Source organism: Carettochelys insculpta, chromosome 6, assembly GCF_033958435.1.
Source record: "Carettochelys insculpta isolate YL-2023 chromosome 6, ASM3395843v1, whole genome shotgun sequence".
Lineage (NCBI taxonomy): Eukaryota > Metazoa > Chordata > Testudines > Carettochelyidae > Carettochelys > Carettochelys insculpta.
In genome coordinates this window covers 12149346-12162648 of record NC_134142.1, presented here as the reverse complement: position 1 = coordinate 12162648, position 13303 = coordinate 12149346, and the positions used below count along the sequence as shown (strand labels likewise).

Here is a 13303-nt window from a genome sequence, read left to right as displayed (position 1 = left end):
CATTGGTATCCCAGTGGAGTCAATGAAACTCCTTGCAGTGTGTGAAAATAAGCATGTGTGTAAATTTTGCCACTTGGGCCCTGATTCATCAAGGCATTTAAGAATGCACCAAAGGCCATTCCTGTTCAGGATGCTAGGAAAGTGTACACTGGGACTTAACCACATGCTAAAGTACCATTGACTTCAGAGTTTAAAGTTACGCACTCACTTAAGTAGATAAAACATGGGCCATAACAAAAGATTCAAAGAGAAGAATGTTGGCGTTTGAGAGAAGTTGTTATAGAAAGATCCTGAGAAAAGGATGGATGCAGAAGGTCACCAATGAGGAATTATATAGGAAGATGCAGCCAAAAGAGAATCTACTGCAGAAGGTTATGCAATGGAAATTATAGCTATTTGGGCATATTTGTAGAATGAACAATGAATGAAAAGTCAGGACCCTGGTATTTGGTACAATGGATGGTTCGAATAGGAGAGGCAGATGCCACAGAGAATGGGTAGATGATACAGGAGATTGGTGCAGAGCTAGTCTACAGGAACTAAGCCACTCCACACTGGACAGGGAAAGATGGAAGGAAATAGTGAGGGAGGCATCAGACACCAACGGGCGTTGAGCCCATGGTTGTTGTTGATGATGACACACTTAAGTTGTTTTGTCAACAAAGGCCATTAGGGCGAAAGCTTCAAATTTCGAATTGTTTAAATTTTGGTTTGAAAGAAAGCCTGCCACTGGGTCACATTAGAGCAACAAAATGGAAGAGGTCTTTTTTTTTTTAAGTAGTAGAAGCTTCTGTTTTGAGCTTACACCGAGCTCTTCTTCAAGTCTGGGATTGGTATTCAGACTGTCACAGCTACATGCAAGGTGGAAGAGATGGTTTACAGAGCATAAGTTGTTATATATACAAAGGGATTATTCAAAGTAAAGTAGTCTGTTAACACCTTTGCAGTCATGGCAGGGAGGGAACAGGATTTAGTAGGTTATAGATTGTTGTAATAAATGATAAAGCCAATCAAAACAAAAAGCAGTCAAGTAGCACTTTAAAGACTAGCAAAATAGTTTATTAGGTGAGCTTTCGTGGGACAGACCCACTTCTTCAGACCATAACCAGACCAGACCTAATAAACTATTTTGCTAGTCTTTAAAGTGCTACTTGACTGCTTTTTGTTTTGATAGTGTATAGACTAGCACGGCTTCCTCTCTGTTACTTGATAAAGCCAATGTTTCTGTTCAGTCCGTGATTTGTCATCTCCAGCATAGGAGAGGTCTTATGTGACAAGGTCTGAGGGTAATAATAGTCTAGGATGGGAAAACAGATACTTGTGCCCCATAAGGAAGTATATTTCATGTTTGTAGGCTTACATGTCTCCCAAGAAGCTTCTGAATTCCTTATATTATAATCGGGAGCCCCATGCATCCATGCTGTTCTCATTCTCCTGCAGTGGAATTGACTGTACGTGGAGCTGGTCCAAATGCTGCAAACACTATAAGCTTGCAAGGTAGCTTATTGGCTTCAGATGCTCAAAGTTAAGGATGCGTCCATGTGTCTGCAGGCTTGGAGCCCTGGTTGTGTTTATCTATGAACTCTATTTAAATGCTCATATTGAAAAGAAAATCCTTTGGGGACCTCTTGCTGCCCCTGGGTCAGAGCTTGTGTGCAGGAAGGCTGGTTGTAGATAGGACACAGGTTTCCTTATTACACTGACTGATGTTCTGCTCCATGCTCCATGGGCAAAGATGTTTCTTGATGAAATACCCCCTGGCTAAACTTTCTTCCGAGGCAGACAGTGCAAACTGGTTTGAACCATTGCCTGTTAGGTGACCAAAGGTGGTTGCCAGCTTTTTCCATGACTTAAAAACTGTGTTTAAAGAACAGACAGCCCCATCAGGCCCTATTGCTTCACTTAGACCCCTGCTGCTACTTGCCAGCCCAGCAAGCCTGAAAGAGGCGCATTCAGATCTCTCAAGCATGAGAAGACAATTACAGTTATTGCTCACTGGTCATGTGCACCAGTGCTTCAATGTATCCTGTGCAGGAATAATGCCTTAATAGAAATTAAAATAATGTTCGGACAGTTTGTTCTCATTGTTGGGTCTTATTCGTCCTATGGCTGAGGAGGTGATGCTCATTGTTTGCTTCTCATCTTCTAACTGGTACAAGGGAAAAGGCTTGGATATCTAAAACCCTGGCAAACTGTAAACCTGTACCACAAAGTTAGCATTGGATTGAACTCTGAGCCCCTTGCTCCCATATCACTGGTGAGCAGTTCCTCACCGGAGGAGGAACGGGTGAAGTCAGTGGATCTTGTCATGTGAGGAACTGCTTGCTAATGGGAGGAAGGGGTCCCCAACAGGGTTCTTAACGAGGTGTTGTTCATTACTAATCAAATCCCAATCCCGCTGAACTCAGCGAGGGTTTTACCGATGACTTCCGAGGGAGCGGGATTTGACCCCGAGATCACAGAAGAGGTATTTGCTGCTGCAAAAATGTAGTGTCTGCCTTTGGTTAGCAGCTGGGCTGTCAGAACAGATCTTTGGGGTTTGAGGTGCCAGCCTAGTCAACAAAATAGGACCCAATCCACATCTCTGGAATTACATACGACTCACAATGCCAAGGGTATGTTCTGTGAGGAGCAGAGCTAAAGTGGTGTCATGTGTACTGCAATAGGTCTTCCTGGCGCATCTGACAAAGCGGATCTTTGCCCATGAAAGCTTATGCTCCAAAATATCTGTTGGTCTATAAGGTGCCACAGGACTTCTTGTTGTTTGTACTGTAAAGATGTACTTTATCACATTGATATTGCCAGACTAAAGTCACCCATTTCTCTTGATTCCTTTCGACAATTGATTCTCCACGAATCTTAACACAGAAATAAGCATGCAGCTCTTTCACATTTGAAGTAGGTGGTGATGACTTCAGGGCCTGTCTATGACTTTTGAGGGAAGAGGCTTGCAATATTACAGGAGGCCAGTGACAAAATGAGACCTAGTTATAATACAACCCAAAATTAAAAGACACACACCAGTGTAGCCGTTTGCTTATTTGAATGTAAGCTGCAGCTCTGAGGGGGATTGTTTATAATAGTGAACTTCTATAAAGCTGATTTTTTTTATCTTGTTAAGTCATATCTTGGGGGAAGCTGAAAAATAAAAAACAGGAATATGATGTATCTATGCATAGTAACTAAGAGACTGTTCAGATAAAGAGCAGTTAACGTGAAGAATTTCTGTGCTGGCGATTAGTGCTAAGCAAGGATTCCATTTAGGTTTTAAAAACTATTTCTGTGTTCTGCATCCTGTTCCTGAATGTGCATGTCGCTCTAACCATGAAATATAACCGTCCACACCAGGAGTGTGATATACTGTGTCGTAGGGTGTGGTAAGAATAGTCTTTGTCCCACATGAGTGTAAGTGACAGAATTTTATGGAATCTAAGTCTAGTAGGAACCGTTTGTCTGGTCTCTCGTTTATCACAGGCCATGAAATGTCACCCAGATGCCCCTGTATTGAGCTCAGTACCTTCAGTTCAAACAAAGCATGTCAACCCTTGGGAGAGTGGGAGCTGGGCTACGCTAGAACATTGAAATCATAGAATCATAGAAGAGTAGGACTGGAAGGGACCTCGAGAGGCCATCGAGTCCAGCCCCCGGCCCTCATGGCAGGACCAAGCACTTTCTAGACCATCCCTGGTAGCCATTTATCTAACCTGTTCTTAAATAGCTCCAGTGATGGAGATTCCACAACCTCCCTTGGCAATTAGTTCCAGTGTTTGATCACCCTGACAGTTAGGAACTTTTTCCTAATGTCCAACCTGAACCTCCCCTGCTGCAATTTAAGTCCATTGCCTCTTGTTCTATCCTCAGAGGCAAGGAAGAACAAGTTCCCTCCCTCTGCCTTATGACACCCTTTTAGATACCTGAAAACTGCTATCATGTCCCCCCTCAATCTTCTCTTTTCCAAACTAAATAAGCCCAATTCTTTCAGCCTTTCTTCATAGGTCATTAGACCAGCCCCGCTACGTTGCTCAAGGATGGGAGAAAGCCCCAGGCCAGAGCAATGTTGTTACACTGACCTAGGTCTCCATGCCTGGGCAATAGAAGAACTCTTCCTAGATGGTGCCTCTTAGGGAGGTGGATTTACGACAGTGATGGGCAAGCCCACCACTGGTGGGGGAGCAAAGGCAGCAGTGGCCCCAGGCCTAGTGTTTGAAAAGGGGCCCGGAGCTCCAGCTGCCGCCGCCGCTAGTTAAGCAGTAGAGGCGGCTGGCGCTCCAGGCACCTTTGAAGTGTGGAGGCCACGCTGCTCCACCGCTGTGCACAGCTGTGAGCGGGGAGGAGGGACAGAGCCATGGTCTGGGTGGTGCTGAGAGACGACTGCCCTAGGCCCCGCCCCTTCTGTCGTTGGCCCCACCCCTTCCGGGGGTGCAGAACCAGGCTTCCATCCCCGCTTGCCCTGGAGCCGGTGGTAGTTGTTGGCCCCGCCAGTTATGGGAGAACCCCAGTAGATGCCCACTATAGCGATTAAGTACAGACGTAGCCTAAACTGTGCGCCTCAGAGAAGAGGAAAGCCCTAGATGCCATCCATGCCCAAGGCCCAGCAGCCAAGAATCTGTGCCACCCCAGAACACTGCTCCATCCCATTCGGGGTCCCAGCTCCAGCTGTGGCCAATCTCTGATGCTTAAGAGAAGGGTGGGAGGGGAAAAACCCAGAGTGCACTTCCAGTTGTGCATTGGGGCAAATTCCTTCCTGATCCTTTCAGGCACCTGGCTGAAGCCCTGAAGCATGAGACTGGATAATAGTCATTGTCTTAATGAAGAGCTACAAGAGTTATGAGGCCATTGAGGTCAGTGCATGTGATCCTGTTCCCCCTGGGCAGAATGGAATAAACAGATTCCAGATTCCAAAGCCCAAAGGGACTTCTGTGACCGTCCAGCCTGACCCCTCGACCCACACCCAGACACCGAGAGCTTGTACAAGGCAGCATCATTCCAGGGTTTATTTTTCCATAGTTATTGCTATTTTACAGTAAGGAACATAAACTTGTGGATCAAATGAAGTGCACTGTGCTGTACATTTGTACGACTGGCAGCTGATACCGGGGTAGTTCAGGGCTGGCCAACCCATGGTTCTCAAGCTGCATGCGGCTCTGTGAGCCATTAAATGCAGCTCCTCCTTGGAGCTGGGCGCTGGGAGTGCTTTCTGCCACTCTGCACACACGCCCCAGTGCTTGGTAGAAGAAGCACCTGGTGGCAGTGGTGGCGGCTCTGGTGAGTGGCTGTCATTGAGTTAGAGCTTGATGGGGGTGTCTGGCTCTGGGGAAGAGGGAGGGCATTAAGTTAGAGCGGTGGAGGGCTGGGGGGTGCCGGGAAGGGCGAGGGAGGGCACTGAGACACGTATTATATATTTATTTTTATCTGTCTATCTAGGTATGTATTGGATGTAGGTAGATAAAAATAAATATATAATACATGGCTCTTTGCACTCTCTCCATTGCTCTCATTCTCTAACTGTTTGGCCACCCCTGTATTAATATTTGAAGAAGAGGCATAGTCTAGAAAGCAGAGGTGTAGGATAACATTTTCAAAAGCACCCAATCAGGTTAGGGCCCTAACTTCCATTGACAGAAGCAGGTTTGGCCCCTAACATATTTAAGGATTGGTCCCCTATCTGTAGCTTGGGTACTTAACATCTTTAAGAAGCTGGCCCTCCCAAGTCCTATTTTCCAAAGTGACTTAAGCCCAGAACCGCTAAGTATTTAGGTGCCTAAATCACCCTGAAATCCTTCCATTGGAGGTGGGAGGAAAGATGCTCCACCACCCTTAAGACAAAGGAAACCCAGGTTCAATTCACTGCTCTGCCACTGATGACTTCTATAACCTTAGCCACATCACTTTACCTCTCTTTGCTTTTGTTCTGCTTTGTAAAGTGCGCATAATATGCTTCCCTGCCACACAGGTATTTTGAGAAATACAATCACGTGACATGCTTTGAGATCCCCTGATGAAAAGTGTTTATATAAGAAATAGGCATTAGTAGTATAGTAATGGTAAGTGGATTGTAAGTTCTCCTTGACGCCTTTCTTTGAACAACCTGCCCTTTCGAGATTAATTGCCACTCCCCAGGTATTATACACACCCAATGCCAAAAAAGCATGTTGTTTCTTGTTCAAGTTGTATATAATTTTGTGCATCACCTTTTCGTGACAAATCCTGCACGCAACTTTTCTGACTTAAAAATAGAACCCATTTGGCTCATATTTACCCTGGCTCTCTGCCAGTCTGTTGTGAAGCTGTGTCTGAAAGCAAAACAGGAGCACCTGGTGAAGTTAGCATTTCAGTTCCATCAGCAGGGCTGGGGAAGCTAATGTAGCATTTAAATTGGAATGATAATGGATGCTAAAGTGAGAAGAGCTGACACAGTATTAGGGTTTTTTTTAAACTATGTTTTTGTTCAACTTTAGAAATCTAATTTTTTTTCCCCATGGGAAACCATTGTTGGTTACAGAAGGGCCTTGATTTTTCGCACACGTGTGGGTTTTTTCTCATCAAGAAACAGATAAAAGTACAAAAATGTAAAGAAGTTACAGCTTATCTGTGTTGGCCTGGTAATGAAGAAAGGGGAACCCTGGCTGCATATGCTGTGGGACAGTGCAATAGGTAGCTATGAAAAGAGATGGATGCAAGAGATGAAATTGGCTCATCTGAAGCAGCCAGACCTTAGCCAAATATCACACCCTAGAGCTCTGTCTGCACTCTGGACCTTACAGTGGTGCAAGTCTACCACTGCTCCGCTGGGAGGTTCCCCCGCTAGCTGCTTTATGCCAAGGAGGGAGAGAAATCTGGCTGGGACCCCTCAACGAGTGGTGGACTCTACATCAGCATCTGAGCATCTCCCACTGGCATGGCGCTGTCCGCACCTGCACTTTTGCTGGTGAAACTTGTGTAAGGCGTGCATGTGCGTGCACGTGCATGAGCATGTTTTTCACGCCCCGTTAAAAAGTTTTGCAGACAAAAGTGTTAGTGCTTGTGCAGACCAGGTCTTTGTTATTTATCTGCTTAGGTGGATTTAAATTTGCCACAAAGACTTTGGTTCCTCTGGGTTTCAGTGATCACCAAGCCCATGATTTTACAACTATGGAAGAGCAGGAGTATGCCCAGACTAGAGCAAGGACACTGGGACCTGTCCCACTTGGCAGCCAAAGAAAGAACGGCTTTGTGCCATAGACAGCAATTGTAGGAATTTGAAGAAATTAAGAACTCATCTCTAGAAATAAAACACGTTGAGCTGGCTCAAAGAATGCCAGACCTCCATTCCAGATAATCCTCTCCTCTTTTTCCCCTCACCACTCCCACCTGCTACAGTTCTCACCTGCCCGCCAGGCCTTATTCAAAAAGCGGTGTTCTCTTGCTAATGATTAACAGTCTCAAAGATGGGGAAAAGATTCCAGCCTGAATAGCCTTATGCAGGAACTCAGAACTTGGGGTCAGGGACTCCCTGCATGTTCTGACAAATATCTCCCAAAGTGATTTTGAAATGGAGCTTCAGCGCAGACTCTGATTATTTTGAACCTGCAATTTTGTGAGCACAAATAAAAAGTAGTTGATTATTTCCATTATGAGAGTCGTGGAAGCAACAGGCCAGTTTTAAAATTCTGACACATCAAATCTTTGATGGCATGTGGCTTATTCAACTAAGTCCTGAATATTTTGGTGTCACGTAATTTAACAGTGTAAAGAAATTAAGTGGATGGAGCCTGATTTTTTTGAACACTGGAGCCTGAGTTTCAGAAGAGCTGAGCTACCACAGTTCCCTGTATGTGTTGAGGTAAAATCCATGTTCAGTATTACCCAGTACAGATCATTTCCATTCTAAGTTTAGTGAAAAAATGCAAGATGGGATTTGACACAAATGGGAATTAGGCACACAAGGTAAAATTTTCAAAGCACCTGAATGATACAGGCCTTGACTACTTGGAGAAATTGACTGGTGTTGCTCATGGAGAATCAGCTACTCGGCACTGGCTGTAACTCCAGGTGTAGACACCATTCCAAAACAAAAATGACTTTTAGTTCAGAACGGAATGTCCACACACGGGGGTATATTAGGAATGCTCATTCTGCTCTGCTATGCTGGTCATGTTCTCTGTGTAGACAAAGCCTTCAGGTCCAAAATCCCACTTAGATTTAAGAGCTAAAACCACTTAAGCACTTTTGGAAATTCTACTCATGAATCTCATCGAAAATTGGGCTCCAAACTTCCTTATGTTCCTTCTTAAATCCACTACTTGCAGCCTTACTAAAGGCTTACTTTGTCTAAGAGAAAATGAAGTTGTAGAGACGATATTGTGCTAAAATTGTCTTCATCGGGAACCATTGCACCAGCGTGGATGTTAATTTAAAAATAACGTAAGATAGAAGTTCTGTCAATAGGTGTCAGGAGACTTTGTGATGTTATAGGCTCTTGTCGTTCACAATGCATGTACCTTCATTACTATTTTACATCTCTCTCAATAGCTGCATAATCACCTATTTAAGAGGAAACTAGAAGAACAAAAGTTAGAGAAAGTAGCTGTAGCTATCATAACAACGCACAGCGATAATGTAATCTCTTTCCAGGTAATAAAGTGGCACCAAGCTTTAAATTTCTTTGCTTTGCTTGTGCAGATAGTTGCAGCAATAATGGCAATCACAGGAATTGTTATGATGGCATATGCAGATGGTTTCCATGGCGATTCAATTATTGGGGTAGCGTATGCCGTTGGATCTGCATCCACATCTGCACTCTATAAGGTAGGTCATAATGCTGTGTTAATAATGGGAAACAGTCTCTGCATCAGATGGTTAAAAAAGAAAAAAAGCACAAGTACAAAGCAAGCCAGGTAAAATGTATATATGGCTCACCTTTGCTGCATCATTTATATTCTGAGCAGGAAATGTCAGAAAAGTTACTACAGTGATAATCACTTTGTAACTGCCAAGTGTTCAGAGGGGCTTTGCTTTATGAGCCTTTAATGAAATCTCTCTAATTGTACTGCTGGCAGATTATCATCTGTGATTCCATCATTTTCTGCCACGGCAGTTTATCGACGCTCTTTATAATGGACTTGCTGCATGCAACAATGAGAAAATATGGAGTGCCGTTCAATGCCATGTCTCTTTAATGATAGCAAAATCCTCTTCTGCACTGCAGGTTTCTGGTGCATATTTGAGGCTTGTTCTGGACTGGGAACACCTATCCAGAACAATGGAAATAGTAAAGGCAGCATTGATGAGAGTCACGAAGTACAGTAAAACCTCGATTTAATGGACCCTGATATAATGGACTTCGGAATAATGGATACTGTCTGCCAGCCCCCCTCAACCCCACCCCAAATAAATGCCAGAGACTCACCAGAGCTGCTGCCAGGGCTGGAGGAGCTGCCAGAGCAGCTGAGGCCACCAGGGCCAGAGGAGTCGGGGAGAGACAGGGGGCTGTGACAGGCACAGGAGCTCGGTTCCCCCAGCCCTGTGTGCATGAAGCATGTCAGTGCTGAGCCACCGCTGCCTGCAATGGCACTGAGCAGCAGCCATGGTGTGGGAGGCTGCTGCCCACTGGCAGGTGGGGGATGGCCGCCCTCTACCTTAGCAGGAGACTCAGAGCCGGGGGCTGGAGGAGCGACAGTGCCGAGAGGTGCAGGAGGTGGAAGGAGCCAGGCCGGCATTCAGCTCCTCTCCTGGTAAATGGGAGAGGGAGGTGTGAGGAGAAGAATGGGGCAGGAGGGGGAAAGGAAGGCAGGCGGGGCAGAGGACAGGAGTGAGTGATGGGCTGGGAAGGTCAATGCAGCATCATACAGTAGAACCACTGGGCTATAACGGACTGTTGTCATTAACGGACACCTCTTCCCCCTATTAGTCTGTTAAATGGAGGGTTTACTGTGCAGGAGCTCATGCCCAGAGGTTCTACTGAGAGGCTTTCTTCGAAGGCGTGCTCTCCTGGAGGGGTAGAGCCACAACATGCACACACGCTCCCTGAAGTCAGTCAGCTGGAGAGTGGACCAGTGATGTCGAAGGAATCTAAAGTTAGATTCCGGCCTCATGCGTAAATGTACTTGCCAGGTTCAATCTGAATAATCACTAATGACTCCAAATGTGTGAAGCTGAGTCTGTGAGGGTGAACTCTGCAGTGATTTATACTCCCCGTGATTCCCACCCTGATTTCAGAGACCCGAGGGGCCTGAGTTTTCCTCTCACACACACTGATGTAACCCCATTGAGTTTTGATGGCATCATTCATGAGTTACATCCATATAATGTAAGAATCAAACCCTGTTACTTTAACTACGTGAACTTCCTTGGCTCCAGGTTTGTATTTAATTTACATTTGTTCCTTGGGAAATATTTTATATGATGATGTCACCCCTACGGTCTCATAACCTGCCCTCTTTGCACTGTGAGAAGGATGTGGTTGAGTGCTTCTGGACACAAAGCTGAGAATCAGAATCTCCTGAATTTTTAATCCCCGTTCTCTCTCAAATTCTTTCTCTGAGGACATAAACAAATGATTAAGCGTGATTTATCAAGGAACTTAAGCTTATGCGTATCTTTAAGCATGTGAGTAGCATCATTGAAGTTGGTGGGACTACTGGGCTACGTCTACACGTGCACCCAACTTCGAAATAGCTTATTTCGATGTTGCGACATCGAAATAGGCTATTTCGATGAATAACGTCTACACGTCCTCCAGGGCTGGCAACGTCGATGTTCAACTTCGACGTTGCTCAGCCCAACATCGAAATAGGCACAGCGAGGGAACGTCTACACGGCAAAGTAGCACACATCGAAATAAGGGAGCCAGGCACAGCTGCAGACAGGGTCACGGGGCGGACTCAACAGCAAGTCGCTCCCTTAAAGGGCCCCTCCCAGACACACTTTCATTAAACAGTGCAAGATACACAGAGCCAACAACTAGTTGCAGACCCTGTATATGCAGCACGGACCCCCAGCTGCAGCAGCAGCAGCCAGAAGCCCTGGGCTAAGGGCTGCTGCCCACGGTGACCACAGAGCCCCGCAAGGGCTGGAGAGAGAGTATCTCTCAACCCCCCAGCTGATGGCCGCCATGGAGGACCCCGCTATTTCGATGTTGCGGGACGCGGATCGTCTACACATCCCTACTTCGATGTTGAACGTCGAAGTAGGGCGCTATTCCCATCCCCTCATGGGGTTAGCGACTTCGACGTCTCGCCGCCTAACGTCGATTTCAACTTCGAAATAGCGCCCAACACGTGTAGACGTGACGGGCGCTATTTCGAAGTTACTGCCGCTACTTCGAAGTAGCGTGCACGTGTAGACGCAGCCCTGGTGTGTAAAATGAGGCATGGGGTTAAATATTTTAATGATTTTAGGGATGATAGCTCAAATTTTCAAGATGGCGTCTAATTTTGGGTGCCCAGCTTTAGACAGCTGATTTTCAGAAGGTGCTGAGCACCGGCGGCATTGCTAGGTGATGAATAGGTAAGAATGAAGACCCTGCCCTGGGGAGATGAAACTGACCACAAGACATGGAGAGTAGTTGGAAAGGAGTCACATCGAACACGCAAAGGAGATGGCCAGGAGAAGAGCTGTGTCCTGACAGTGTGGTGTAAGTTGACTCTTCCTTATGTGGATGAGTACTCACACCACCAGTCCCACTCAAGCCAAAGGGTCTTCTCGCTAGGAGAACAAGGTCTATAGTGCTTCAGTAATACAGGGCCAGATAATCCCATTTGTGGTTATACCCAGTGGAGAGGGTTCTGTGGTGGGGGGTGGGGGACAAAAGCTCTTAGACCCTCTTGTAGAGCTCTTCCGTTATCAAGGGAGAAGGGTTAGCGCATTCCACCAGCAGAACTTCATGGAGCCATACACATGGGAGAACTTCATTTGCTGCAGGATGTAACTGTTTGAAAATCTTCCCTTTCCACCCTAGGTTTTGTTCAAGATGTTTCTTGGAAGTGCGAACTTTGGGGAAGCTGCTCATTTCGTTTCGACTCTGGGTTTCTTCAATTTAATTTTCATCTCGTTTACCCCAATCATATTGTATTTTACAAAAGTGGAATACTGGTCTCCCTTCTCTGCCGTGCCCTGGGGTTATCTGTGCGGAGTCGCCGGTCTCTGGTTAGGTACTTGCAGAAATTTTTTCCCCTATTTTTCTAACGCTACTCATTTTACTTATTGCAGAATCACCTTGAAACTGCCTCCCACATGAAAACTCTCCTTTTTTAAATGTATCAATGATATCATTCTTTTGTAGCTAAAATTTTCTTCTCATATCCCAAAGATCATCACTGGAGCTATTTGGAAAATGGTTAACATGCCTCATGGAAACTTTGCAGAGGGATAAAGTCCAAATTAAAAAATATTTCTGAGCAATGCCATTAATTCTCCCAATTTTCATATTCATATTTTAGAGTAGTACTTCTGCTGTCCATTGTCTGAGATATAATTTGCTTACTTTAACATAAGCTTGATGTAGCTGCTTGCATTTAGTCCAACTAGGGGCCCACCTAGATCAGAGCCCCCTTGTGCTAAAAGGAGCTTGTGCTCCACTTTGGGACAAATGAAAGGCTGCCTGGCCTGTGTTGCCTGTCTATCTCCCCTGTTCCCCTCTGAATGGTCCTCTTTCCAAGCACTGCTGCTGGTGCTACTCAGGCTATGTCTACACTACCCTGGAAGATCAACTCACTCAGAGTTGATCTTCTGTGGTTCAGTTTTGTGCGTCAGGTAGGGACGTGCAAAATTGACCTATCAGGGGTTGGCCTTGACCCCTGTACTCCTCACGAGATGTGAACGGTAAGGGGGGTGGATGGGAGAAACTCTCCTGTCAACCTTCTTCAGTGGGGATTGCCAGGTAAGTTGATTGCAGATACATTTATTCTAGCTACGCAATTGACTTTCTTTCCCTAGTGTAGACATCATAGTCTGCGAAGAGAACTACTGAAATTGACCCAGGTCTGCGTTACACTCCATTTCCTTTGCTAATAATAAAAGTGTTCATTGCTTTGGGATCAAACAGATTTTTTTTTTATCTCACTTGCAAGTATGCTAAAGAGAAACGCTTTTGGGAAAACTTTTATTCATGCCTAGAAGAGTTTCCCAGCCACTCAGAGGCTGGTTTAGAAGTGATGGCCGAGGTGTTACGAGATTAGACTCTCTTCCACTTGCTGCCCCAGACCTAATTACATCCATTCTACCAACGTCTCAGAACACCCAGGTAGGCGTAATTTATCATCCAAGGAGCTGGCTGAATACAGAAGGTCAAGTTGGATAGAAGAGCAACTGTACAAAGCAGGGA

General features: G+C 45.5%; 1 protein-coding gene across 2 annotated transcripts in view; it reads left to right on the top strand.

Annotated features, from left to right (window-relative positions):
- SLC35F4 (solute carrier family 35 member F4) overlaps positions 1–13303 on the top strand; it is a 181663-nt gene that overhangs the window by 164849 nt on the left and 3511 nt on the right. For both annotated transcript variants that reach the window (XM_074996256.1, XM_074996257.1), the window contains 2 exons: positions 8662–8787; positions 11939–12131. In XM_074996256.1, coding sequence (XP_074852357.1) covers positions 8662–8787; positions 11939–12131 — 319 coding nt within the window. The remainder of the gene's footprint in view (positions 1–8661; positions 8788–11938; positions 12132–13303) is intronic.